We start from the raw sequence: 27,665 nt of genomic DNA, 5'->3' as shown, positions 1-27,665 counted from the left end.
TTATTAAAATGGAAAAATGAATTAAAAATGCATCTTATTTAAACTTGATATCACATGAAAAATATAACAATAATATTAATATAATTATTAAACAGATAAACTCTCATAACCAACGCAGCTTTATCAGCATCTATGTACATCTCAATCTTAAAGTCATCTACATTACTAATGATAGCGCCCAGGCTCTAACTGGGTGGACGCTACCTGTTTGATGCGCTCTCTGCTATTTTCTGAAATGTGAAAAAAGGATCACTTATCCACTAGCATTTGGTGTTGTAGATTTGCTCCCTACAGTTGAAGCCGGCGACGGTGGAGGCGGATCATCCTTCAGCAATACAGCATCATCTGCTGTTGATGAGATATCCATGACTTCAGCATGGCTTTGGCCTTTGTACTCGCCATCACTCTGTATATCCTTGAGAGTATCCACTACTTCTTGCATTGAAGGTCTCATATCTTTGGAACTCTGCAAGCACTGAAATGCTAACTCGGCTACTGCATTTATCATCTTCCTTACCTTCAAATCTGAATCAAACCCAAGATTTTTGTCCACTAGCTCATGCAGTGCCTGATTCTGAATCTTGTTAATGGCCATGGTGGACAAATTGATTTCGTGCCGATGCCTTGTGATATCAACAGCCGGCAAGGATGATATCAGCTCAACCAACACAACTCCAAAGCTATAAACATCACTTTTGACAGTAAGCTGGTAGCATTCATGGTACTCGGGATCCACATAACCAGGTGTCCCTTGTGGAACGGTTGAAACATGGGTGACATTGTTTGGAAAAAGGCGCGAAAGTCCAAAATCTGCGACTTTCACAACAAAGTTGCTGTCAAGAAGAATATTATTGGTTTTGACATCTCTATGGATGATTTCAGAATCATGAAGATATGCCAAGGCAGTTGCAGTCTCCAGGGCAATGTTCATCCTAATATGCCAGGGCAGTGTACCAGCTTTGGCTCGGTTTCCATGAAGATGATCAGCAACAGTTCCATTTGCAATATACTCATAGACAAGCAGAAGTTCACGGCTGTGGCGAGAAGTGCATCCAAATAGTGAGACAAGGTTTTTGTGGCGTAGGCGAGTTAGGATCTCAATTTCATTCATGAATTGTTCTACTCTCCTGTAATTGTTCTCATATAACCGCTTCACTGCGATGCAACGTCCATCTGGTAGTTGTCCTACACCAGAAACATCAGAAGACAGGTATCTTTGTCAGTAATCATGGAAGATACACATATATGCCAATAGATACAGCAAATGATGCTTGAAATTTACCATAATACACTGTCCCGAAACCTCCATCTCCTAGTTCTCTGGATGGGTCAAAGAAGTTAGTAGCCTCTTCAAGTTCAGTATAGGTAAAGAGGTGCGCTCCAAAGTATTGACTTCCCTTCTCAGTATCTTTCCAAGATGATGGATCAGAAGACAAGCTCCGTGGCTGTGTATAAGACAATCCATAACTGGTCTTCTTTCGCCTTTGATAGAAAATAACGGCCATGGCAAGGGCTACCAATCCAATCACAGCAGCAGCAACTGAGAAGATGCACATAAACTTTCAGCTAATATTGTGTTTCATATATATTCACCAATGAAATATATACAACAAAAATAGCCCAAGAAAATATCACAGGAGGCTAGATCTATTACCTATAAGGACTATCCATCTCCAGTGATTTCCTGCAGTTGTTAACAGTGAAAACAAAGATGAGTTATAGCACTCTTGAGCCAATCTTTATTCGAGTTTAAGGTAAAGCCAGCAAACATAATAGGTAATGTGAGTGTGCTTTGACCAAATGTTACATGAAGAAAGAAAGCATCAATGATTTTGACTTAATGCACCAAAAGTTGCATGACACCCTGAAGGAAGTAAATGGGAAGAGAAAATAACCGTATACTGCACTATAATATCAAACAAGTTGATAAAGAATAACTTCTGTGGTTGTTGAGTTGTACCGTATGATGTTTGTCATTGAACCATAGAGTCTTAGGAAATAGCTATGTATCAATACCCTAATGATTATATAGTGTGCTGCTAGGTAACCAGAGAACATAAGCTATTCAGCCATACATCTAGTTCCACACTTTTATATTTTCTTACAAATTCAACCACAAGAATGTGCACATGAAGAAAGTGCAAAAAAACAAAAACACTTGCTAATTAAAGTACACAAATATGATCAGAATATTTCCTAATATGTCATAAATTACCATCACCACAACTTTTCAGGTGAGACTTATCCTTGCAGAAGCAGAGGAACTGATCACCGTCAAATCCACACCGTCCACCACTCTTCTCACAGTATTGGCAATTGGGTGCAGTCCAGTTTAAAAGAAATCCCATCTTCAAAATTTCGGTGTAATTCATTTGCAATAAGCTACTGAAATTAACAGCAGCATTCATGTTCAGTGGCACATTAATCACAAATTGACACTCATTCATGGAGTAGTTTTTGCGCTCCAGCACCTCCTTATGGAAAACCGCAAATGAAGAATGAGAAGCATTTTCAGCACAATCTACTTCATATATGGGGTAATCTATTGGTTTCGTGGTACAGTTATAGAAGAAAGTGAGATTATTGTTCTCAGAACTATAAGTAAATGGTAACTTATCAAAACTGTAATTGTTCATGGGAGCAGGACACTTTTCCTCATAGGCAGCAAGGTTAGCAGCAGTAAATGAAGAGTTGGTGTAATTGATATCTTTCACTAGCAAGTCATAATTGGATGCTTTGAGAATTGGATTCTTGTTCTTGCAGGTGATCTCAAAGTGAGGATAGCCGCAAAATGAATCCTGGTCGTAAGGGATCCAGAATGGATACTTAATGTTTAGACCATTTCCACAGCTTCTAGGTGTGCAGGCCACAAATTTTGGATTAACAGATACCACAGTGGTAGCCAGGGAGAACAAGAAGATAATGGTGATTATAATGTATAGTTGAGGTCCATTGTAATGGATGGAGATTCGAAGGATCATTTGTTGCTTGAGATTTGGAAGGAATGCAGAGAAGAACATAGGAGAAAAGAATTCGGATGGGGTCTGAAGTAAGCATTTAGAGAAGAAATTCAACGGAGTTGGCAGCTATTGTGGAAAACTCTTTATATGCTATTATTTTATAGTGGGGGTCATGATTGGTGTTTGAAAACAATCCACCAGAGAATTACCCATTCACATTTATAAAGATGGAGAAGTAGGCCCAACTACCAATATTTGTTTTCATAAACTTAGTAATTAGCAGTTTTGTGAATTTTGTTGGGGGTGGGGTGTTTTTGTAGTATTAAATTTGTTTAATCATAATAACAATGTCAAAAGTTGAATGTTCATAATGGAAAGTAGGTGAAGTAGCTTGAAAAAGAAGTATGAAGACTCCTTGTTCTTTATTAAATTTTTTAATATAATTTAGACACAAAACAAATACTAATGGTGAGAATGAGAATATGGTCATTCCCAGTAATGTTGGCATCCAAGGATGCTGCAGTTAAAATTTAGATAGTAGTGTTTTTAGAAATTCTTAGTAAGAGAATACATGTATGTGAGGACTTTGAAAGGGAAAGTGGAGAAAGAAAAACATGTCATGTACAGAAGAAAGCAGAAAATGAAGTCTATGATTGTGAAAGACGCGTTGGACCAGAATGAAAATAAAGACTTAGCGCACTATCTAATTCTAACCTCATAATTTAAAAAATAAATCAATAAATAAATAAACAAATAAATAATAGGAATTGCTGCTGCACTTTCATGCATATGCAAAACCCAGGGAGACAAATCCGTTGACATGTGAAATCACTAATATAACCCTCGAAAGATGTAGCATTCGCCAGAACTAGAAAAATAATTTCCCTGTATTCCTTCTATTTTATCTCTTTGACTAGTTCAGTAAAAAATCTTGACCTATGATGCACAGTTGTACACACACATGAGATTTTTTTTATCATGTGGTTAACCAGATAAGATAAGCCTCTACCAGTCTATTTCTTTCCCAAGATAAATATGTGCGAAACTTCAACTACATCTAAATCGTAAGAACAATTTAAAAAAAAATATTACTCCTCTTTTTAAAAAATATCTTTCATACATAATATCTTTTGTATTGTATTTGACATAAATTTATAAGAAAAAGAATAACATTATCTAATGAAAAGAGCTAATATCTATTCTATTTTTTAATCAACAACGGATGTAATAAAAATCAATTAAATTTGTAACTCAATCTAAAAATTATAAATCTAAAATTTAAATATTACATATTTAAAATTTATGTTGATCGATTATTATCATTTTCTTATTATATAGTACAGAAAAATCATCACACTACTGTTTAGCTTAAAACCTGGTGTACCCCAAGTGTTTTTTGTTTGATTTTAGTACACTCTTAACTTTTAAGTACCCATTTTTTTTATTGTTAATTTTTTTAACAATAATTTAAACATATATATTTTGATTGTTATCTCCATGTTAAGAAAAATTATTTTCTTATTTTGTACTGGCCTTTTTTATAGCATACTCTAAGTAGTGGATTACAGCTGATGCCAAACTGTAGTCAGCCGCCCTAGCAGCTGAGGTGAGCTGACATGGTCAATGCCTCTGTTCCTACTCACTACCTAGCACTCCACTAGAGATTTCTACCGCCTGTTGAGGATCCAAAGATGATCCAATGCTTGGGGCAAAATTCCTACTCACTACCTAGCACTCCACTAGAGATTTCTACCGCCTGTTGAGGATCCAAAGATGATCCAATGCTTGGGGCAAAAAGGGATCGAATCATAAAATTCTAATCTTTAATCCATGCCCAACTTGGTAAAATGAAGGATGAAAGTTCATGATTAATGTAAGAAACTGAATCAGAAAGATATGTGGGGACAATAAAGACATACTCTTTTCTCGAGAACGATAATCGGGACGAGGAGCAGGAGCAGGAGCAGGAGCAGGATGAGAACATGGGAGGGCAATAGATCCATCAGGGCAATAGCAGGTAAATGCATGCGCATCGTTGCTCCCGCAACTTCCTTTACTCTCCACGCATCTCATACAATCTTGAGAATAAGTGTAGCTCACCGACACACCTTTACCGAAATACAGAGGAAAAGCATCATCAACTCCGACCCCGTTCAACTCAACAGCCTCAGCGGCCACTTGGATACGATGTTGGCAATCCTTAAGCTCTTCATGACTTGCCAGCACCCCATTTTCCGTACCGTTATAATATACAACATCACCACTACCCCCGCACCCTAGGCTTTGATAATCCCGAGAGTAGGTGCAATCATAGAATATGGTGATGTTGTGCACTATTTGGTTATAGGTGAATGGAAGGTAATTCAGAGCATAATTGAAATTCATAGAGCAAACATCATGTTCTCTGTCAGCGACTGGCAAGGGCACCAATGTAAAAGTAGTATTTACGGCGTCATCATTTCCCACCACTTTGAAACGTTGTGAGTCCGTTTCAATATAAGCGTAATCGATCTCCCCGCCGTATTTACCACTCTCCGTCCCGCATGAAAGCTTGAGTTTTTTGTCGCCGCCACACTGGACTGGTCTGTCTTCCCCCCAGAAAGGGTAGTATAATTTGTATTCGCCACACTCATATGGATGCTTACAGAGGGAGTGATTGGAAGGTGGTGATTGGGAGAGGGATGGCGGCAAAGCGGCTGTCAGCAACAAAGAGATGACGGTCCCTATGCATGCAAGCACCATGGGGAGTTCGCTATGGACGTGCCAATCCATTCTTCAAAAACTCGATACACCTTACAACACTTTTATTTATCTATATGCACAGTACTGTTTACGCAGGAAGCATTAAGAACACCAGTTATAGGTCTGATGCTGTTGAGTTCTTAGGAAAAATAATCGCCACGGTTCCCATCACTCTCTCTCATTTTTCATTTTCCAGTTCAAGGAGATGTTGAGTGTTGACCACGCCCATGGAAAACTACTATACTTTAAGTCATGACTCATCATGGTTTAACGACCAAGTAGGCAGAGTCAGTCAACCCCGAAACTACCACCCACTTTCCCATGTCTTTCTTCACTCGTTTTCAAGTTTTTTTCTTTATTACTTCATTTTTCGCAATAAAATAACTACGAAGTCGGGATATCATTTACTGCTTTTCATACTGCTGCGCTAATACAAAATCAATGATAACAAATATAATGTTTAATATTTAAAATTGTGAGCTGAACTACTATTTTCCTTTTATGTTCAGTGCTAGTACTACTTTAATAGCTTTTCCTCATCATTTCCCTTGTGATTGTTTATATTCCTTTTTCTTTAGTAATGGAAAAGAACACACATATGACATAACCAAACAAAAGAAAACAAGACGCGTGTTTCTCACATATTTCTTCCTACCTACCTTTATTCATTTAGCTTTTACATCTCTGGACCAAGTCTTCACCATCTTAAAATTCTATGATGACCAAAATGACACAGCGTATGCAGCAATGACATGTTCCATGCTTAATTACAATTTTCATTTGGCCATAGGTGCATATCAACATCTACTTGCTAATTAAAATTTGTTTTCGAAATGAATTTATTAATAGAATGGATTATTTAACTATCTCTTTCAGAAAGTTCACTTCAGACGCATAGCTACATTTAAAAAAAGTATGTCAACATTAAAGTAGCCTGGATCCCAGATAGGAAGTAGGAAGTTGAGACAGTTAACTGAGAAATAAACAAATCCATGCAAGGCAGGGAACACATAATTTACCCTGACCTTGACTTTGATGATTGATCTCTATCAAGGTAATCATCACAAATAGAGGTGTAATTGTGAATTGTGATTTGGTTCATCTAAATGAATTATCAGATGTGGAGTACCAACGGAACTGTTAAGAGTCAACTTCATTAAAGAAGTCTAGTATGACTAAAATGACAGCAAATCGAGAAACGGCATAGATCATACAATTTTAATTTATATTTTGCCGTAGGTACTTCATCAGCATCAACTTGCTATTTAATAATGGCTTAAAGTTGAATGCATTACATAACATAAACTAGTTATCTATTTTGCATCAGCTGAAATAGAACAAGCTATAGCTAATACCTTATTATCATATCATCAACTTAAAGTTAGCAAATAGATAATAACATTTTGACCTCTACCATAGATTTCTAAATTCAGATGTACCAAACCAATCATACATGCACTTTAAATTACAGAAGAAATAAGTAGGTGGCAGTGGCTAAAGATTTAAGTTTTCAGAACTAATCCCATTCTAAATGTTGTAATTTGTTTAATTAACAGGTGGGAACAGGGTAGAAATTTTTGGCTGAGTTTGGTATTGAGGTGAGAATGGGATAGAATCTTAAAAAATTTGTAATCTTAAAATCTTACTGGGGCAATAGAAAATGATAGGCCTATGACCAAGAACAGGACATTCATATGTATGTTTTGCAACAATACAAGCAAACTGAGCAAAGGAAGAATTTATTTCCTACAAGTGTTGACAATGAATGCCATTTAATTTATTGCAGGCCAGAGCATCTTCAAAATAAGCCAAAATAAATACAAAATAATATGAAGATTGGAGAGTCAACCTATAGGTTATGGAAATTCCTAAGTTCCATTTCTAATAAATAGAAGGTCCAATAAGATGTCAATTTGAGAACTAATATGATATATCCTGTGTTTTAAATTTTCTTCCTAGAAGCTGCAGTACTGCATCATCCAAACTAAACAGGCAACACAATGTTATTAGTTGTTGGGGCCAATATAATACCTGTATAAGTTTCTTTTGTTTATTATATGTTTTTGTATTAAAAATTAAGAAATAAACTTGAACATTATAATAAAAAAATAATTTGATTAGTTTGGTATCTGTCATCTTCAAATGAAATCCAAAGTTTTAACATGCAATCAACAAAGTGACACATTGACACATACTATTACCATGTCGTATTAAGGCTTTTAAAAGTTTGTGCTCATTATTACTACTTCATCTTCAAAAGTCAATATCTGCTAACAGACCCAAATTCATTAATCCTATATGTAAGTTAGAAAATTCAAATACATGATCTCATTATTATGCGTCCTTAATAGTAAGATCATATATCAACAGCACAACATAAACATGATCAAAGAAGAGTACCTTTGAACACTCAAACCAAACAATTCCATGTCTAAGAAATGGAGCTCTACCTATCCTACCGGAGTGTTATGAAATTTGGCTACTCAAAGATTAAACTAAAAGCTTTAAAATGTGATTGCAGTCACAATTGCAGTTGTGTTGCAAGCTAATGTGGTGGGACGGGCAATCATAAGATTCTTCATAAAATTCAATAGGACAAACCTAATAAAAAATAAAAGTAGGAAGAACACGTACTCTTAGCACCATGATCTGGATAATTTAGTGGATCTGGATAAGGAGATGACAATGGCTCTGATGGTATTGGTGCTGATAAGTTTGGTGATTGAGACAGACTACTATTGCTGCAAATCCCACCATATGGTTGCTGATTATTTCGACAGAAGCAAATGAATTCATTTAAAGATGCATTGTGTCCACACCTCCCACCAGATTGTTTGCAACTATCACATAGGGTTTCATTCACTCCACTCCATCCAACCTCAAAACCATTATTTAACGCATAGTTATTGAAACTTAGTATATCCTTCACTAGGGCAGGAACAATGATAAATTTACACCCCATATCAAAAATAACACCCAGATTTTCCATCAGAACTAAGTATGCAGCACTAGGATCACCACCATATATGGAGCAATTAAACATCCCAAAATATTTAAAGCTTATATCAGACCAATATGAAGGAGGATCACAGTCATATACCAGAGTTATGTTGCCATCGTTGGAAGTGAATTTGAAGAAATCGTTATCCAAACTCACATTGGTATTGTCCCTGGAACAAGGATCATTGTACAAATCAAACCTGGCAATCTTCAAACTTTGACTATTTTGATCGATGTCGATGACATCAAACTTCTGTGATTTGATGTTTATAGTCACTTGGTCTTGTTGGCAATCAAGCTTGAACCTAGGATGGCCACAGTAATCAGGTTGGTTGCTATTCCAAAATGGGTAACTAATGTTCTTGAAGGTGCCACAGGTAAAAGGTGCACAATCTGTGTAACCTTTAACACCACCGGCACTATATGTTGGCAACAAGAGTGATGAAAAGAAAACAAAGGCCTTGACGAGAGAAGGTGGAAGTGGAGGAAGAAGAAGAAGAGGACGAGCCATTTTCTTGAATGATTTTGAATGACTAAACTTGACTATGGAGTCTAATACTTATAGTATATGTTATTTACTGTTTAAGACCTTGTTAAGCTGGCAAATGATTAGTACCATGTTAATTTTACTCTTAACTTTTTTAGATATTATGATTTTAGAACCGCTTTTACAAAATTTATATTAGAACAGACCATGTTACAATTTAATTCTTGTTACGATTTTATATTTTATGTATTTAATTTACTTTTTCATTCCCGTAAAATTTTAATTTTCTCTATCTTAACCATGTGTACAATTGCAAGATTCCCTATATAAATAATGAAACTAGAAAGCAAATGAGGTTTACCAAGTTTGGTGGCGTCTTAAATATAGCGTTGACAATTTGGATGGACATTAAAAGGAGCTTAATTGGTTTTTTGGCTTTAGCAAGCAAGTGCATATCGGATAACATTGATTCAAATGATGTGATGCTTTTGTAGCACAAGTGATCTTTCAGTTTCACTAGCATTTTCCACTTCTATTAAATGACATCTATCCATTATGGTTAATAAAAGATGCAAGGGAAAGGGGACATAAATGTTAAGTGCATTCAATGGAGTGAAGCTCCGAAGCTAGAATTAGAATTCAGCTGTAAAAAAATATTAGCAAGTTTTGGATTGACCATCATAAAAAACAACGGAGACCGTGCTGTATTGGGTGGTAAAAAAATACCATTTTCCAAAACTGCTAGCTCACTACTCCTAAGTCCTAAATACACTAATTAGGTGCCAAAACACTACCTAGTACCTAACGAGTTCATATTTAATCTTTCCATTTCTTAAAGAAATCACTCTTACTACATGTATAACAAAGCAATAAGTTAATTACTAACATTAATGCTAAACCAAGTGATTTTAATTAAGATGTATGATAACAAATGCTGATGCAAAGTTGGAGTGGATTTTAATAATAGCATCATGCGTATCCACTCTATACTCACCCATATGTTAGAGAAATAAATAACATCCTTAGACTAAATAATTCATTCAGTAGTTCTCATTCACCAAACATCTGGTTGTCTATCCTTTTTTTTTTTAATTTTTATTTCGTGTTTAGACTTCTGATTAAAAGCCAAAAAGAATATAGAAAAAGCAATCACTTCATAAGATAAAAAGTGGAATATTTCTATTTGTTTATATTTTTTTGGACATCGAATATTTTTCTACATAGAATATTTTTTAATTTGTCACATTCTTTTTTTAATAACGGAAAACTTAGCCAAATATAAAAAATAATAGAAAGTTTAGCCAAATATAAAAAATATCAATCAATAGCTGAGTTGTAATTTAGAAATATAAGTAAATATAGATAGTATCAATTTGTATATGATTTAGGAGGATTTTGGTTGTTTATTTTATAATTAATCTCGATATTTTAGAAAAGTTTTGCTGCTGTGTGAGGATATCAGTTGTATATATGTGTGGTTTATGAAATGAAAAAAGCAGATTGGACAAAACAATTTTTATTATGGTATCAGAGAGCGACAAAAAAAAGAACAAAGGGTAGCTTGTAAAACCATGGCAGCAGCTATAGAACCAGAGAAGAACATTGGAGAAAAACCAAAAATCCCAGAAGGAGGGACCAAGAAGACTTACTTGCCATATGATCTCAGTGCGAGCGACAACCCCTGCAACATAATCACGCAAGTACAGCTGTGTGGAGAAAATTATATGAATGGGCCGAGCTGTGAAAATCTCTTTTCGTGCTCAGAGAAAATTGGGATTTATCGATGGAACACACCCCCAACCAAAGGAATATGTGGCCAAACTAGAGGACTGGTGGACGGTGCAGTCCATGATCATATCTTGGATTTTGAACACAATCAAACCAAGCCTGCGATCGACTGTGGTATATGCAAAAACCACGCATGAGCTATGGGAAGACATCAAGGAACAATTTTCTGTGGTGAATGGCCCGCGAATTCAGCAACTAAAGGCGAATTTATCAATATGCAAGCAGGAGGGTATGAACATGACAACCTATTTTGGAAAATTAAATGTCCTATGGGATGAACTAGCAAATTGTGAACAAATGCCCACTTGTACCTGTGACAGTTGCAAGTGCGGAATTGGGAGTCAACTTGAGAAATGAAGAGAGGAAAAAAAGGTTCATCAACTGCTGATGGGAATGGATGATGCAACAAATATGGCACGGTTATGTCAAATATTTTTGCAGCAGATCCCTTGCCCTCATTGAGTCATGTCAACGCGATGCTAATTCAGGAGGAGAGAGTGAGAACAATCACGAAGTCAACAGAAGAAAGAGGGATGGTTGTGGGACTTGCAATACAAACAGGAAGCAAGGCGAGAGGACGTGGATGCTATGAAAAAAAGACAGTGACTTGCTTGAAATGTGGAAAGAATGGCCATGATGTGAAAAAAATGCTTTCAAATTGTGGAATATCCGGAATGGTGGTACGACCGACCCAAAAATAAAGGAAGGAGCAGTGGCAAAAGTTCATGGCATCAAAGGACCCGAAATCGTGGAACTCAAGCACGTGCAAATGTGATGCATGTTAGTGGAAGTCAGGCCGATGATGCAGACACGAATAAACTTTAGAAGGCAAGTTTACCTAATGAACAGCGGAAGGTGATACTAGATATGATTGGCAAGCAAAAGCCTGATGATTTTGAGAAAATGACCGGTAAGAGAATGTTTGATTTGTGGATCGTTAATAGTGGTGCATCCAACCACATGACTGGAACCATGAAAAATTTGTGGGAAAGGAAAATTATACGAGGGTGCCCAGTGGGATTACCTGATAGTGAACAAGTGGTAGCATGCAAGCAAGGAACAGTGATCCTTGATGGAGGGCTTGAGTTGAAAAATATTCTTCATGTGCCCGAATTGAAATGCAATTTGATCTCAGTCCCTCAATTAATAGATGAAAAAAATTGTGTTGTGAATTTCACTGACAAAGTTTGTGTTATGTAGGACCGCACTTCCAAGATGTTGATTGGAGCGGGTGAACGGAAAGATGGACTTTATTGGTATTGTGACACACAAGGCTCAAGCTTATCATATCAAAACAGAAAATCAATTCGATATTTGGCATAAGAGATTAGGACATCTATTTTTTAAAATTGTGAAAATGCTTCCTGTTTTAAGTGAGAAATGTACCAGCAATGAGGTGAATAAAATTTATGAAATTTGTGAAAATCCAAGCCAACAAGAAACAAATTTTCTTTGAGCGAGTATTATGTACCAAATATTTTTTATTTAATTCATTATAACCTATGGGACCTTATAGAACCCCTTTTTCATGTGGAGCATCATATTTTTTAACTATTGTGGATGCTTGTTCATGTGTGGTCTAGATATATTTGTTGAAAGAAAAGATAAAAGTTTTAGTCACTTTGAAAAAAAAAATTTTCTTGGTTGATCGACAGTACAACAAGCCTGTTAAAATGGTGCGATCTGACAATGGCATAGAATTTATGTGTTTAAAACAATATTTTCTTCAACAATAATTGTTCACCAAACTTCTTATGTTAGCACCCCATAACAAAATAGAAGAGTGGAACGTAAACATCAGCATATCCTGAATATTGCCCAGTCTTTATGTTTTCAAGCCCATCTTCCTATTCAATTTTAGGGGGGAATTTGTGTTGACGGCCAGGTAATTAATTAATCGAACGACATAAAAAATATTGCAGGAAAAAATCTCTATGAAATATTTCATGGAAAAGCTCCAAGCTATGAGCATTTGAAAATCTTTGGCTCCCTCTGCTACGCTTACAATCAGAACCAATAAAATGACAAAATTGAAAGTCGAAGCCGACAAGGTGTGTTTGTCAGGTATCCATTTAGATAAAAAAGATGGAAATTGATTAACTTGGAAAAGAAATTATTTTTTTGTCATGTGATGTTCATTTCGTTGAGCATATATTTCCCTTTAAACAAGCCCAAACCAATGCTCCTAGAACAGCACTTATGCGGACCCCTATGATTGAAGAAATATTTGAAGAAGACACTTTCCATGAGCCACAGTCAGTTTCAACACCTGGACCCCAATTGTCTAACCAAAATGAATGTGTGGGGAGTCTTACACAATCAGTGACTCTACCAACGACCAGGGGGTCACACACTCAAGGCTGAAACTAACAACCATGTCGCCACTGCCTTGGACCCAAGACCGGATAACTCAGATAACTCAACACCATTCGCCGAACCACCATCTGTGGATGCGTCGTCCGCTGATTTGCCGCCAATAGTGGAAGCTTCACTCGGTCGCAGCCACCGTGTGAAGACGCCCTCAAGACGCCCTCTGCTCATCTTCGCGATTTTGTCATCACTGCCACGATCCAAATGAGCCCATCCATCCAATATCCCTCTCCATCAGAATTCTCAGGTGTCCTATCCTATACAAAGTTTTGTCAATTGCAATTCTTTTTCATCACAACACCATATTTTCCTTGCTGCTCTCCAAACAGAATAGGAGGCTCTATTTTTCTCTCAAGCAGTGAGAGATGACCGATGACGAGAAGTTATGTCTCGCGAAATTCATGCTCTTGAAATCAATAATACATGGACGCTTACTGCTCTCCCTCTAGGAAAGGAGGCACTTGAATATACAAAATAAAATATAATGCTAATAGGACAATCGAACGGTTCAAAGCAAGACTAGTCATTTTGGAAAATCATCAGGTAGAAGGATTGGATTACAATGAAACTTTCTCTTCGGTTGCGAAAATGGTCACTATTCGAAAGACTCTTGTAGTAGCATTAGCTCAGAACTGGAAACTACACCAGATGGATGTCCACAATACTTTTCTACATGGAAACCTTGATGATGATGTTTGTATGAAGCTTCTCCCTGGTTTTCAGGTGTCTCAATGAGGTGTCGTCTGTAAGCTCCAAAAATCTTTGTATGGGCTAAAGCAAGCTCCTCACTGTTGGTTTGCAAACTATCTTTTGCTCTTATTCGATATGGTTTTCATCAATCTCAAAAGTATTACTCCCTATTTAGTCTTTGTCTCTCTGAGATACAACTGGTTGTGCTAATGTACGTTGATGACCTTGTAATTACAGGAAATAATGGTGCTACAATTTAAAATTTTAAACAATATTTGCACCAGTGCTTCCACGTTAAAGATCTCAGCAGGCTAAAGTATTTCTTGGGGGTTGAGGTTGCTCGGTCTCCCACTAGCATTTTTTGTGTCAGAGAAAATATGCTTTGGACATCATCACTGAAGTGGGGATGTTAGGTGCTAAGCCAGCCTCTACACCATGTGAGAAAAATCATTGGTTGGTATCAGCTGCTGGTCCTGTAACTTCTGATCCTAGTACCTATTGCCGACTTGTTGAAAGGTTGATTGATTTATGTTTTACTAGAACTGATTTAGCTTACAGTGTGAATATTTTATCTCAATTTATACAAACTCCTCGCATAGAACATTGACAAGCTGCTTTGAGAGTTGTTCATTATCTAAAGGGTCATCCTGACCAAGGTATTCTGCTGCCACATGACAATGATTTACACCTGTATGGGTGGTGTGACTCCGATTTGACGAATTGTCCTCTAACTCGCAAGTCTCTCACAGGGTGGTTTGTTCAAGTTGGCAACTATCTCATTTCATGGAAAACTCAAAAACAACATACGGTCTCTGCCTCCTCTGTTGAAGCTGAGTATCGCTCAATGGCTAAGGTGACATGCAAATTGAAGTGGATTAAGGATCTTCTTTCTGATTTATTCATACCTCATCCTTCCCCATTCGCTTATACTGCGATAGTCAAACGGCCCTGCACATCGCTAAAAACTAGTTTTTCATGAACGCACGAAGCACATTGAGGTCGACTGTCACCTTGTTCGGGATGAAATTGTACAGCAACATCTTCTTTTATCATATGTCACAACACAAGTTTAATTGGCTGACATCTTTACTAAGACTCTCGGTCCCCACAAGTTTACAATAGTCTTGGTCAAGTTGGGCATTCACGACTTACATACTCCAACTTGAGGAGGGTAATAACGGAAAGTTTAGCCAAATATAGAAAATAACGGGAAGCTTAGCCAAATATAGAAAATATCAATTAATAGCTAAGTTATAATTTGAAAATATAAGTAAACATAGATAGTATCAATTTCTATATAATTTAGGAGGATTTTTGTTGTTTAGTTTATAATTAATAGGAAAATTTTGATACTGTGTGAGGATATCAGTTGTATATCTGTGTGGTTTATGTAATGAAGAAAGCAGATTGGATAGAATAATTTATATTTTTTTTTGTTGCTCACGATATCTCTCAATTCGGCAGGATAAGGACTAATTTGTTGCGGATCAAAACTCCATTTAATGGTTTGCCGTTGGCCAATGGGTTGCTGCTTGTACTAGGCAGCACGCAAACCTCTCGACACTTGCTTAGCAACTAATGAACTAACTACTAGACGAACCAAAGTTCGTTTTTTTTTTTTGTCATGAATTTCAATGGGTTTTTTTGTGTGTGTAAGTTTCAACGTTTAAATTGGGTTCGTAAGCTATTCATTTGGGCCCAAATCATTGTCCATTATAATTTAGGCCTTGTCATCTGCTGAGCCTATCATATAGTCATGTGAAGCATTCGATAATGTTTGATATTTAATTTATTAAGATATTGTGAGGACTAGCCGACTAGGGTAATAATTTTAATATATAATATGCAATTACGTAAACATTTTTCCTAGTGAAGTCCAATGTTTATCTACCAAATATCACTAAAGATCTGACAATTTTTGTCAATATTTTGACACAAATATGTTGGCGACTAGTATTCCAATGACATTGAGAAAAATCAGAATTCAGAATTCAGCAGCCAATAACCAGCACTTGATACAAGTGAAGATTAATCAAATAAAAGCATCCAAATGAACCGCATCATACGATCAAGCATTACATTTAATCTACTATTACTAGTATAAGATTATAATCTTATATGCAAGTTCTAACAAATTAACAACAATTCAACATATCACTGTTGACCTTGGGTACACCTTGTTTTGGAAAAGTCCAGCTATAGTAAGATTTTAAATCTAATAATGACATTTGGTAATTATCAAATAGTTTTGAGCAATAAAAGTTGGTATTTTTTAGCTAATAGTTATAACTTTTAACCTGTGACATGCACTTAATGTAAGATTGAACCATGATAAATCATGCGAAGCTAAACAAAAACTAATATATATATATATATATAAGATTTTCCAACAAGTTTCAAGGCTAAAGAGTGTACCTTTTTTGCAACTTTTGGCAACAATTCTGCCATCTTTGCATATGCACAAGGTTTGCCTAGCAGTTCCATTATATGCACAATACCCATCAGAAAGCTCGCACTCAGCACAATCCACAGCTCTGTTCCAATCAAGAACAAACCCTTTGCTCATAGCTGCACCAAACCCATTGATCAAATCACCACTTTCGATCTGATCATGCTTCACTGCCACCATAACCTCAGCATCACAAGAGTTAGTCCAAGTCCTTCGACCAATATCCGTTCCAACCTCAAACACATAAGACTTCTTCCCCTGACCATTTATCAAACACTTGATAGGCACGGCACCAACCACTGAAGGCTGAGAACTGCAATTGAAGTAAAAAGTGATGTTCATATCCAAATTACTGAAAGACAAAGGTATGTTCCCTATGGAAACGTTGTTCTTTGCCCTTGGACATGTATCATTCATCACATCAATGTCAACAAGTGTGATTGAATGATTCACATAGTTTATGTCTGTAACATAGTATGTGTCAGTTTTCAGTTGGAGGATAGGGTAGCCTTTTTTTGTTGTAAGTTCTGGTTTGAGGCCTATTGGCGTTTGAAGAGGCTCGGTGGTGCCGGAACGTTTCCAGAAAGGGTACTTAATGGGAACTCCATTACCACAACCAGAAGAAGCACAAATTGGTAATGAATCAGCATAATATGTCACGAATATGGTGGAGAATAATGCACATAACAAGTAGAAAGCTTTTGACATGGTGATGACTCTGTAGATGGAAACTTCAGAGTTGATATTTGTGTTATTTATTCATTTTAATTTATGTGTGAGGTCATACTTGATTATGTTATATATATATAGGTGCTAGTTTTCTACTATGTGATTCGGTAGTCAAAGAGAAATTTTCTGGGGTTTGAAAGTTATCTATTTTTTACTTAATTAGACAAAAGGAGGAGTGGAAAAGGAATATGTGAAAATACGCGGCAACTTCATTTAATTTACTTTAAAATGTCTTTATATAAAAAAATAATTAAATAATTTAATATATTTAATTAAATGATTTAATATAGGTAAATTATATGATAAAAATGTAAATTTATAAATTTTTTTTTAATAAAATGAAAGAGAAATTAATAAAGGTAAGACTCATATTTTAAATAATAATAATAATAAAATAATAAATAATAACTATAAAAAGAATTATACTCTTTTTTTATACACTCCAATCTATACAGTAAAATACCTTTCTTAATGTATGATACTACGATGTAAGTAAATTAGGCAAAGAGTGAATATTATTTATTTTATAATAAAAAATATTTAAAAAATAAAGATATCTTATACAAAACATATTCTATTCAAAAATTTTGTTATAGTACCAATCTCCATTTTTGGTTTTACTTCATTCATAAAAGAATTTTTTAATATAATTGTTAGTCGAAAAATATTTTCAATTAAGATGGGTTAGTTCGAAGTAGTAAAGAGATAACTGGAATGAAGGCAGATGTTGAGAAGGTGCACATGCAGAAATTAGTTGGAAGTTATTCGATACAGATTGAATGTTAGACACCTTGTTAAATCGAATGGGCCTAATCGAATAGGTATTTGAATGCGAAATTGAGTGGTTGCTCGAATTAGTGAATCGAACGGTTACACAAATGAAAAAGTTGAGGGCTTTCACACGTGAAAAATTGATAGGTAACGTTTTATTAGCAAAAGAAGGATGGTTACTAGGGAGTGTGCATATAAGACAGCACCATGTAATTAATAATCGATTACAGAAGTAGACTATAAATACTAGAAAGTGTTAGGAAATAAAAGTTGGAACTTTGATTCAAAAATTACTTACGCACACTCACGTCTCTAAAGACTTTCTGAGTCTGCTTTGAGTTAATTATCTGTAGGGTTCCTTCCATGTCTTTATCTTTTCAATTTATCTTTTTGTAAATTTTACTTTTCAAGCAAATTTATGTTTCAAGCAACGATTTAATTTTCGAATGCAATTTATATTCCAGTACCTTTAAGTTTCATGTCAAAAGTCCTTTGACTCGGTGGAAGGCACTTTTACTGCTTTCTTTAAATTTTAATGCAATCATTTTCGATTTCAACCAATTTTTTTTCGAATTCGTTATTTTTAATTTCTTTTATCCTTTTACAAATTTTTATTTACTCTTTATTTCAATGACTGTCTAATTCGGAATACTTTGATGCACTTATAAAAAATTGATACTTGCAAAAAGGAGTAAGTTTTACTCCCAAATTATTAGATACCGAACCACTATCGATTTACTAAAAATCGACAAAATAATAATATATATTTATTTCTTAAATATAATTGAACATCCTATAAAATTGATAATCTTCATAGCAATAGTGTAATATTACAACTTGGTACTTTAATTGAGTTCTATGAGCATGAAGGTTCATATAGGTCTCCAATTGATCCCCTGTAATATAAAGAAAAGAAAAAGAGGTGACCGAATACGTCAAACTAAAAATTGTTTATTAAATTAGGTTTCATGATGACCGGAGATGCGTGGCTAACAAGTTAACTAATAAGCACTATAAATCTATAATGGTTTAAGTATGGACACTAATCCTACACTCACATTCTTATTGAATAATAAATATGTGAATTTGAGAAAATTGGTAGATAAAGCCTTTAATTCAAAGTGTCAACATTTTGATATTCACATTTTGTAATAGGGCCGTCTAGTGTACAGATGTGCCTGTACAGATTTTTTTTTTTATGGCTGAAAAAGCGTGTCATTAAAAGTGTTGTTTAAAGAGAAAGTGTTACCCTTAATCGTTAACTTGGCTCTGATACCAATTTTTCAAATGTAATTTCTTTTTCAAAATTATTAACTCTTCATATTTTGCTTCGAATAAGTTTATAATTTGTATAGATTTGGTTGGTGGTACTTTATAATTTGTAATTTCATAATCAAAAGTATCGAGCATTTCTACTATTACTAATTCTGATTTTTATAGTTTTTCAATCTTGTTTTAGTTTATAATATTGATTATTGTATATAAAATCTTTTATCTGTTTGTCTTTTTTTTTAATATAATTTTTCAAATCCTCCAAAACTTCTTTTATTTCTACACTTTCTGTTGTTTCTAAATATCTTTTTAATTTTTCAACTTCATTCTCCATTTTTTCTTTCAACAGCTTTAATTCTTTTAAGTCATAATATGGTGTTCCAGGCATTTATATATTTTTTAAGTTTAGCTCCAACTTGTTTATATTTGTTCTTATTTCTATCATTTTTATTGTAAGGTCATTAATTTCTAACTGAAGATTATTTAATTCCCTTTTATACTCCTTTATTTTACTTTTTAATTTTTTCGCCTTTTTTTTTATTTTGTTTTCCGGTCTTTCAATCTTTGTATACTTCATTATTTATCTTAAAATTTCTGATATTTATGTGTTTTTTTTAATACTTTTGAAAGGAATAGTTTCATGAGATGATATTACAGTTTTTATGAAAAATCTACAGTTCATTTTATGTTGAGCTTCAGAAAAAAAGAATTTTGGCATAAGATAAATGAATAAAAAAAAATCTATGCCAAAAGTTCATGTAAAGTCATAAGATGCTTTTGTGTAAGAAAGTATATTAGAGATATAATTATTTATGTACTATTTGTACTAACTCAATTTTTTAAAATAAAATGGTATTTTAATAGCTATAAATTATGAGCATGAGATAGTATTTTTTTTTGTTTTATTTATTTATTTATTAGTTATGTATGAAAGACAATTTTTTAAGCTTAAAAAGTTTTATACAAGTATTTAATTATCGGTTTAATTACTCATTAACCAAGAGGTTTTACTGTAGAAATAATATCCAACTAGTGAAGATTATAAAACTGTTTTGCGTTGTAAAATGTATGGTAATTAATCTCGTAAGGTGTATGATATATCTTGGATTTTGATGTGTATATAGTATGTTTAAATTTAATTTCCTAAGTAATTCATAAAAAATAGTGACCTAAAAATTGGTTGATATTGTGAAAACATACCTATTTCCTAATTGTTGGTGTAATTTGATTATTAATTCTTCTTCCTCTTGGGTGTAGTTCCCATGTTTTAGATTTGGCCTCAAGTAATTCAACCAGCGAAGTCTGCAACTTTTCCCACACCTTGCTAAACCTATAACAAAGAACCACTAATACTCATCAACACTTATGGCATATAATTAATGCATATATAATATATTTAGCACAAATAATCAACTTTTTTCAATTTTCTTGATTCTTTAATAATATATTCAAAGCAGAAATTAAAGTTAGTTACTATGAATGACTGAAAATATATATGTACCTGCAAACTTTGGGAGCTGACGCCAATTAGAATGACCATATCTTTGAACAAAAGCTATTAATCTTTGATCCTCTTCTCTACTCCATGCACCTTTCTTCACTCCATATTTGTCATAGAAAGGAGCTCTCACCATCTCTTTAATGATAATTTGGCTTTGGAATAAAATCAACGCACCATGTTGGGGAATTTATACAATTTTATGTGCCAATAAGAATGATTAAAAGGAAGGTTAGCATGTAATGACAATGTTACTTCCATTCATTAACCAACCTAGCTAATTAAAGAAAGTGGAAAAGACTGACCTAAGTCTCACATATATAATTGTTTATTATTGCCAAATTGAAATTATAATAAGGAAACCTTCGTTGTCTACTTAATAATATATAGTGTTATTGAGATAATTATATAGCTTTTAAAATTAAAAAAGAACCTTCTCTTACGTCTGAAAGGGAAGACTATATATACAATACTACCTAATAAGAAATTGGTTTAGCTCACTATGGATTGTAAGTAATTAATGTCCATATGAAATCTACACATTTAAATATTGTTGACTTTAAACGAGTTGAAAAGTAAACCCACGTAGTTATATCCTTCAAATTTTAATCAGAAAAGTATAGGTAACTAATAACATTCTTGAACAATGTGTGAACAATGTGAATTAATAGGGTTAAAAGAATAAATTTAATGAGTAGCAGTAAATTAGGGTGTAGTATATTTGTATTTGATTGGTGGTTGTTCATGTTGTTCAAAATAATCATTATTCTACTAGCACTCTCCATTTTAATTTGATCATAATATTTACTATTTAATTAATTTAGGGTCTCTTAAGATAGCTAGAAGTGATAGAAATTGTGAGCGAGATAGGAGTAAAAGACAAAAACTAATCCACTTGATAAATTTGACTTTGTGTGATTTAGCAAAAAAAAAAAAAATCAATAAAAACTCAATAAAATTTGACTATGAGTTTCATGTCCATAAATACAATCAATTAAATTAGCGCTTAGCGAAAAAACTCGAGCACAATTCAACACTTTCATGTCATTCAAGGTCCCTAAATACGAACACAAAACAAACTAACATCACCATCAGAAACATCTACTGCATTTTTAACACTGGCAACATGATCATGGTGAAACACAGTAAAAAACCCTAGTGAAAGGGTAATAAAAAGCCATATCCTTATAACTAATAGAAATTAAGAAAACTGTAATCCTATTAGCAAAATCAACGACCTATATACACACCGCCCATAGAAGACAATAACTTAACCATCCCTGGGAATTTGTCATAGTGCTAGATTCAAACAACACCACATTAGGCACACAATTATATTTGTCATTAACTTTGATCTCATCCTTCCTCCTCTAACCGTCATCTCGTCCTTATATTTGCCGACAATTACATTGAGCCCACAAACACTAATACTCCCGTTAAAGCTATTACAATTTAATCTATGCCATGTCGTCATACCTTGTATTCTCTTTATTCGGTTGCTTTGAGTGAGAAATTTATGAAATAGGATCTTCAATTTTAGGAGAAGGACAGGAGCTAAATATACAGTAACATTTGAAAATTTTCATAAACAAAATTTTAATCATTAATTTAATAGTTTAATAATTGGATTTTTTTTCCACATCTCTATATCATTGAGGACGCTAACAATACACTTAAAATCGTTATTATCAGTGGTGGAACTTAGTTTAAACAATGGTAGCTATGTCCTCCTTCTAAAATTTTTGAACTAGTAGTAATTTTACAAAGAACAAATATAGCTCAATTGATTTAAATTTTATATTTGGGTAAATATTCTATTAGGCTTCTGACCTTTTTTCTATGAGAAATATCATATCTTAATCGTCCTTAAACCCCAATCCAAATTTTACCCATTAATAAAATTGGCTAAATCGACCCTTACAATCGATTGGCAGCAGGTTACCTGTCTGACGTGTCAGGTGGAATATGATGTGTCAATACCAAGTGACATGTGTCAATTTGAAATAGTTATAGGGACTAAAATTATCCTCCTACTCCTTCTCCTCTGATCCATTATCATTACTATCTACTTCCACAACCTTAAAATTCTTCCCGCATTAATCTTAATAAAATCATAAAGCCAGTGGTGGAGCTTCACTCAGACAAGGGGGGGCCATGGCCCCCCAAACTTTTTATAAAAAAATTAGTAATACTTCATCAAAAATGAAAAATAGTTCAATTGTTTTAAATGCTTTACTATAATTTGAAGTATCCAAATTCAATTCCCATCTCATACATTTATTGTATAATAATTTTTAGTGAGTGGGTCTTTGTTAACTTCACAATACATTAAAATTAAAAGATAAAATCAAATCAAATCAAAAATATTATCTTACAAAAAAAATAAGAATAACAAAAATCATCTAATAATCAAATCAAATAAAAAAAGATCATCTAATAAAATAAAAGATATCTAATATGATAACTATAACAAAAATCATCTACTAACACTGCCTTTGCTTCTCAAAATAGTGAAACACGCTACTGCCTTGCTTTGCTTCTCTATTCAACAAGTAACACTCTCTTTACCTTTGAGTTCAAATATAAAAAATTAGGTATTTTTATTTATTTAATTTAATATTTATTTAATTTAATTTTTTATATGATAAAAGTATTATAATATTTAATAAGTATTGATATTATTGTATTTTTATAAATTAATAAAAAAATTCAATAAATATTATAAATTTTAATATTTATCCTTTTAACTTTTTTTTTACATATTTTACAGAATATATATTTAAATTTTTATACAAAATAATGATGAAAAATCAAAGAATTGATGCATTTTTTAAGAGGAAGGCTAATATTCAAGATGGGGAACATATAACTTCTACAATATCAACACTTGTAGATAATTCTTCTACTATAATGAATCACGAAGAAAGTGAGATACAACCTTCAAAAGTTCAAAGAGTTGCATCTGATAAGTTTGACCTTAATTCTTTGGAACGAGACCCTGGAAAACGGCTTCAAATTTGGCAATATCACCCAAACCAGAGAGATGCGGTTAGACGAGCTTATCTTAAATGGGGTTCATATCAAAAGCATATTGACAATTATCCTCTATCTGGTACGAAGCATCCAAGAGGATTTCAATATGCTTGGTTTGGTATTTTTCCTTCATGGTTAGAGTATTCACCTTCTGAAGATGCTGCATATTGTTTATTTTGTTATTTGGTTAGCAAAAAATCCATTGGATGTAATGGGTTAGATATTTTTATTAGTAAAGGGTTTAGAAATTGGAAAAAAGTTAATGATGGAAAGAATTGTGCTTTTCTTAAACATATTGGAGATCCTTGCTCACCACACAATAATGCAGTTGGAGCATATCTAGATTTAAATCAGGCAAGTCACATCCAAAATGTAATTGAGGATCATATTTATGAGGAAATTCAAAAGAATCGATTGCGTCTAAAATCCTCCATTGATGCAACTCGTTGGCTTACATTTCAAGCTTGTGCTTTCAGAGGCCATGATGAGACTCCAGAATAAAAAAATTGAGGTAATTTTCTTGAAATGATAAAACTCATAGCATCTTACAATGATGAAGTTGCAAGAACTGTGTTAGAAAATGCTCCATATAATGCTAAATATACTTCACATCAAATTCAAAAAGAAATCTTGCATATACTCTCAAACAAGGTGAGAAAGCATATTTGTGAGGAAATTGGAGATTCCAAGTTTTGCATTGTAGTAGATGAAGCTCGTGATGAATCCAAAAGAGAACAAATGGCACTTGTTTTGAGATTTGTTGATATACATGATTTTATTCAAGAGCGTTTTCTTGATCTTGTACATGTCAAAGATACTACATCATTAACTCTAAAACAAGAATTGTGCGACATTCTTTCTCGACATGGTCTTGATGTCTCTAATATTCGTGGTCAAGGATATGATGGCGCCAGCAACATAAGAGGAGAACGGAATGTGTTACAAGCATTATTCTTAAAAGATTGTCCTTATGCTTACTATATCCACTGTTTTGCTAATCGATTACAACTTGCATTAGTTGCTGCATCAAGAGAAGTTATTCCTGTGCATCAATTTTTTTTAAAATTGACTTTCATCGTCAACATTATTTGTTCTTCTAGTAAGCGACATAATGAGTTACATGCAGCCAAGACAGATGAAATTGTCCATTTATTAGAGATTGATGAACTTGAAACTGGTAAAGGGGCAAATCAAATTGGTACTTTAAAACGAGCAGGTGATACTCGATGGAGTTCTCATTTCTCTTCTGTTTGCAGTTTGATAAATATGTATGGTGCAACGTTGACTATTTTACAAAAGATTATTGTTGATGGATCAACTTATTCTTAGCGTGGTGATGCAGATAGTGCTTACAATACCCTGACCTCATTTAAGTTTGTATTGATCTTTCATTTGATGAAAGATATGATGGGAATAACTGATATTCTTTGTCAAGCTTTACAAAAGCAGTCTCAAGACATAGTTAATACTGTGCAACTAGTTCATTCTACAAAAACACTTATCCAAAGCATGAGAGATGACAGATGGGAGGAATTATTAAAAAATGTAAAATCATTTTGTGAGCAACATGATATTCTAATTCTTGATTTAACTGCTTCTTATGTTGCAAGGCAAGGACGCTCGCGTCACCAAAAAGATCATATTACAGTTGAGCATTATTTTAGAGTGGAGATATTTTTAGTCACAATTGATAAGCAATTACAAGAGTTAAATAGTAGATTTAATGATCAAGCAATAGATCTACTAAGTCTGAGCTCTACTCTCATGCCTAAGGATGCTTACAAACATTTTGACATTGTTAAGATTTCTACTCTTATTGATAGCTACTATCCCGAAGACTTTACTGAACAAGAGAAGATTAATTTGCCTTTTCAATTTCAGCATTTTATTCTTGATGTTCATCAGCATCCAGAAATGAAGAATTTGTCAACTATTCATGAACTGTACAGATGCTTAGCAAAAACAAAAAACTCAAAAGTGTATTACTTGATTGATAGATAGATTCGTCTGATATTAACTCTTCCAGTTTCTACAGCTACTACAAAGCGATCATTTTCAGCAATGAAAATAATAAAAACAAGGTTAAGAAACAAGATGGAGGACGACTTTCTTACGAATAGTTTGGTTATTTACATTGAAAAAGAAATTGCTGAAAAATTTAGTTCTGATTCAATTATTAAAAATTTTAAGTCATTAAAAACTCGAAAAGTATCATTATAATTTATATTTTTTATCTGTAGAATTTTTTATTTATTATCTTATTAGTAACAAACTTAAAGAATAATTATATTTATAAATTTTATTTTGATATAAATATTATTATTAAATTTTTATGTTAAATTTTCGGCCCCTAAAATTTTGTTTCAAGCTCCGCCACTGCTACTTTCTTAATCCTACTCTTTCTTCTCTCATTTTCATCTTTTTATAACTACTGTGTTTCATGCTGCTGCGCCATCTCTTACTTCGTATGACAATTAAACTTGTGGATTCGCTGATAAAATATCAATGATAAGAAATAATAATGTTTAATCTTAATCCAAAGTTTTGATGATGATCAAATATTATTAACAGCAAAATTATTAATTCATTCTTGATTAAAGTATGTTAATTGTAATAATTTTTGCTGTGCAGATTTCTTTATGGGCCGAACAAATTAATATTAAAGCAAGCCCATTGGAATAATTTTAATTCAGCCTAGATGTCAAATTATTGTGACCATAGTAGCTGAAACTATATTTTGTTTAGTTAGGCCAGCTTTACTCATTATTAATACAAGCCCAAAATTGTTCTCCAATGCATGATCCAAAAATAATTCATCAGGAAAGCAAATGTTGCATTTTGTCTGATGCCTTCAACAGATCCCTTCTCTAAACATGTGATGGAACTCAAAGTTTTATTTAGAAGAGTTAATACATGCATTGGAAACATAAATGAGAGAGAGAGTATGAGTGACATGATTGATTTGCTTGGTGCTGCACGACACTCAAGCAAGGGAAGTAAAAGCTACTTTCTCCACTTATTTTGTTTAACTTCACTTAATTGCTACTCTTCCATTTGCTTCTTCTCTCTCATCTCTTTCTTCTCTTTCGATCATTATCCAGGAAATCATGGAGCAAAAATGAGCTACCGAAGTGAAGGAAGAACAAGCTACAAGACCATCATGATGATGGCAAGAAAACATAACAAATAAAAGTATGCTGTGGCTGAGATTTTCACCAAAAATGATAAAATTTGGTGAGGTAATCTCGAGCTCTTCATACTCAAAAAGAAATAAGAAGATTCGGCCAGCAAGGAAGAGATTCTTGGAGGCATGGCTTGTCTCTGATTCTGCTCAACCACCACAGGAAGTAGCTAGAGTGGTGAAGTGATGGAAGAGGCAGAGATTGGAGCAGATGAAGCCATCATCATCATGAAGCATCAAGGGCCAGAAATCCATCTTGGAAAGCAAACCAAGGATGGAGTGCTCGGATTGATGAAGGGTGATGACCAAGGAAGTACTAGAGGTATTTTGCATGTTGGGTTTTGCATGAGTTACCTCTTCTCTCTCTGTGGCCAAACCGGTTCTATTTTGAAGGAAAAGAAGTTAAGCTTGGTTTTGGTTTCAACTGTGAAGGCTTCTCCTCTCTATAAAAGGGGTGAACAGTCACGGTTTGATTCAAGGAGAAAGTTTGAGAGTGCAAGGCACAGAAGTCTCATAGCTACCTAAGCTTATAGATTTTCTTCTCCTTCAATGTATTCTATTTTGTAATTTTTCTGTTTAATTTTGTCATGTCTTGAGTCTCATGGAAAAATACAAACAGTGAGGTTTGTATGAAAAAGCCATAGAGCGAAAAAAGACAGAGAGTGCAAAATTAAAAGAAAAAGCCATAGATGTCC

At 33.8% G+C, this 27,665-nt stretch overlaps 1 protein-coding gene, 1 long non-coding RNA gene and 1 pseudogene across 4 annotated transcripts; 1 reads left to right on the top strand and 2 right to left on the bottom strand.

Annotated features, from left to right (window-relative positions):
• On the bottom strand, positions 1–9,224 carry LOC107490343 (LEAF RUST 10 DISEASE-RESISTANCE LOCUS RECEPTOR-LIKE PROTEIN KINASE-like 1.2). Of its 3 annotated transcripts, none has more exons than XM_021143102.2 (4): positions 8,337–9,224; positions 1,655–1,684; positions 1,283–1,540; positions 1–1,185 (listed from the first exon to the last, which is right to left on the bottom strand). In XM_021143102.2, exons 1-4 carry the CDS (start codon positions 9,211–9,213, stop codon positions 254–256), a joined length of 2,097 nt encoding a protein of 698 aa, XP_020998761.1. In that variant the 5' UTR covers positions 9,214–9,224; the 3' UTR covers positions 1–253. The 3 variants fall into 3 exon arrangements, with proteins under 3 accessions (XP_020998761.1, XP_052117966.1, XP_020998763.1); XM_052262006.1 differs by lacking the exon at positions 8,337–9,224 and adding an exon at positions 4,880–5,952; XM_021143104.2 differs by lacking the exon at positions 8,337–9,224 and adding an exon at positions 2,216–3,020.
• Positions 4,459–4,873, bottom strand: LOC127747718 (uncharacterized). Its single transcript, XR_008009478.1, has 2 exons — positions 4,689–4,873; positions 4,459–4,606 (listed from the first exon to the last, which is right to left on the bottom strand). It is a non-coding gene; the product is annotated as an uncharacterized LOC127747718 (long non-coding RNA).
• Positions 9,225–23,558: 14,334 nt separating the features above from the next.
• LOC107490346 (uncharacterized) lies at positions 23,559–26,009 on the top strand (annotated as a pseudogene).
• The last annotated feature ends 1,656 nt before the right edge of the window (positions 26,010–27,665 follow it).

Source organism: Arachis duranensis, chromosome 5, assembly GCF_000817695.3.
Source record: "Arachis duranensis cultivar V14167 chromosome 5, aradu.V14167.gnm2.J7QH, whole genome shotgun sequence".
NCBI lineage: Eukaryota > Viridiplantae > Streptophyta > Magnoliopsida > Fabales > Fabaceae > Arachis > Arachis duranensis.
This window is presented reverse-complemented; position numbering and strand designations above follow the sequence as displayed.